Source organism: Phalaenopsis equestris, unplaced genomic scaffold, assembly GCF_001263595.1.
Source record: "Phalaenopsis equestris unplaced genomic scaffold, ASM126359v1 Scaffold194981, whole genome shotgun sequence".
In the NCBI taxonomy this organism is placed as follows: domain Eukaryota; kingdom Viridiplantae; phylum Streptophyta; class Magnoliopsida; order Asparagales; family Orchidaceae; genus Phalaenopsis; species Phalaenopsis equestris.
Window position 1 is genome coordinate 1 of NW_018214930.1, and position 1,223 is coordinate 1,223.

At 40.3% G+C, this 1,223-nt stretch overlaps 1 protein-coding gene across 1 annotated transcript; it reads left to right on the top strand.

Annotated features, from left to right (window-relative positions):
• Window positions 1-6: 6 nt before the first annotated feature.
• Window positions 7-823, top strand: LOC110034964. Its single transcript, XM_020739203.1, has one exon. The coding sequence runs from the start codon at window positions 68-70 to the stop codon at window positions 731-733; it is 666 nt and encodes a 221-aa protein (XP_020594862.1). The 5' UTR covers window positions 7-67; the 3' UTR covers window positions 734-823.
• The last annotated feature ends 400 nt before the right edge of the window (window positions 824-1,223 follow it).

A 1,223-nucleotide genomic window follows, 5' to 3' on the forward strand; every position in this document is an offset into this window, starting at 1 on the left:
GATTGATGAGTTCAACCAGTGCATAGAGATCATAAAGGCTGCATCACCAGAACTAGCAGAGTGGGTTATGTCAAAGAACCCAGAGCTCTGGTCTGATGCTTCCTTTAAAGGTATGAGATACGGCCACTACTCATCATCTGCTGCACAAATATTCAATGAGTGGATATCTTCAAGACAAGAGTCTTCAGTGCTGCAGATGATTGACATGATCCGCTGCAAAATAATGGAACTTATATATAAACGGCATGAAACCTCAAACACCTGGACTGAGATGGTTCTAACACCATCCAGGAGTCGAAAGGTTGAAGAAGAGCTGTCCAAAACACAAAATTTCAATGTCATATGCCCAACAGGCAGCATCTTCGAGGTGAAAGATGAGACGACAAATATTGTTAATATGGAAATTTGGGAATGTACATGCCGGAGGTGGCAGGTCAACGGTTTGCCATGCCCTCATGCCCTGGCAGTCATCGAGCGATCCGGTTGGTGTATATATGATTTCTGCTCCAAATACTTCACTGTAGACTGCTACCGTCAGGCTTACATGCTTTCCATTAATCCAATAGCTGACCCACTTCATTCTGTATGTGCGGTTCCTTTCCGAGCGAAGCGGTTGCCGGGCAGGCCAAAAAGGAAGCCATTGGAGCCTCGCATTACCAGTAAGAGAGCAGTTCGATGTAGCAAGTGCAGAGCATACGGGCACTACAAACAAACTTGCACAACTGCTATGTAGAGCTATCCATGTCTAGCACTCAGGTGAAATAATTGACCCCCACTTGTAGACTGCTTCTCCTTGTTTGTTGTGCCTTTTTACGGTTTGCAAGCCTTTGTGGGCTGAAGCTTCTCTTTTCATGGAGGAAAATCGGTAGTCTGTAGATATGTAGGTCTTCCAGGTGATGAAAGCGCCTAGCAGCATACTGTCAAATAATTCTTCATAAAAGTTTTTGCTGAATCTTCATTTCCAGGTTTAGGTTTTTCTTTTAACGGGTTTAGGAGTCAGAAATATCGTAACGCCATTTCATGGAATTATATTGATCAAAATGACATTTAATTTAGTTTCCAAAATAATAATATCTATATGCAAGTGACATCTTAAAAGTTACAATTACAATCTATACCGTCTAATTATTATTTTTTTATATATAATAACATGCAAAAATGATGGGAAAATTTATGTATTTAGATCTCATACCTAAATTTTCATGTACACAAATTTAACACTT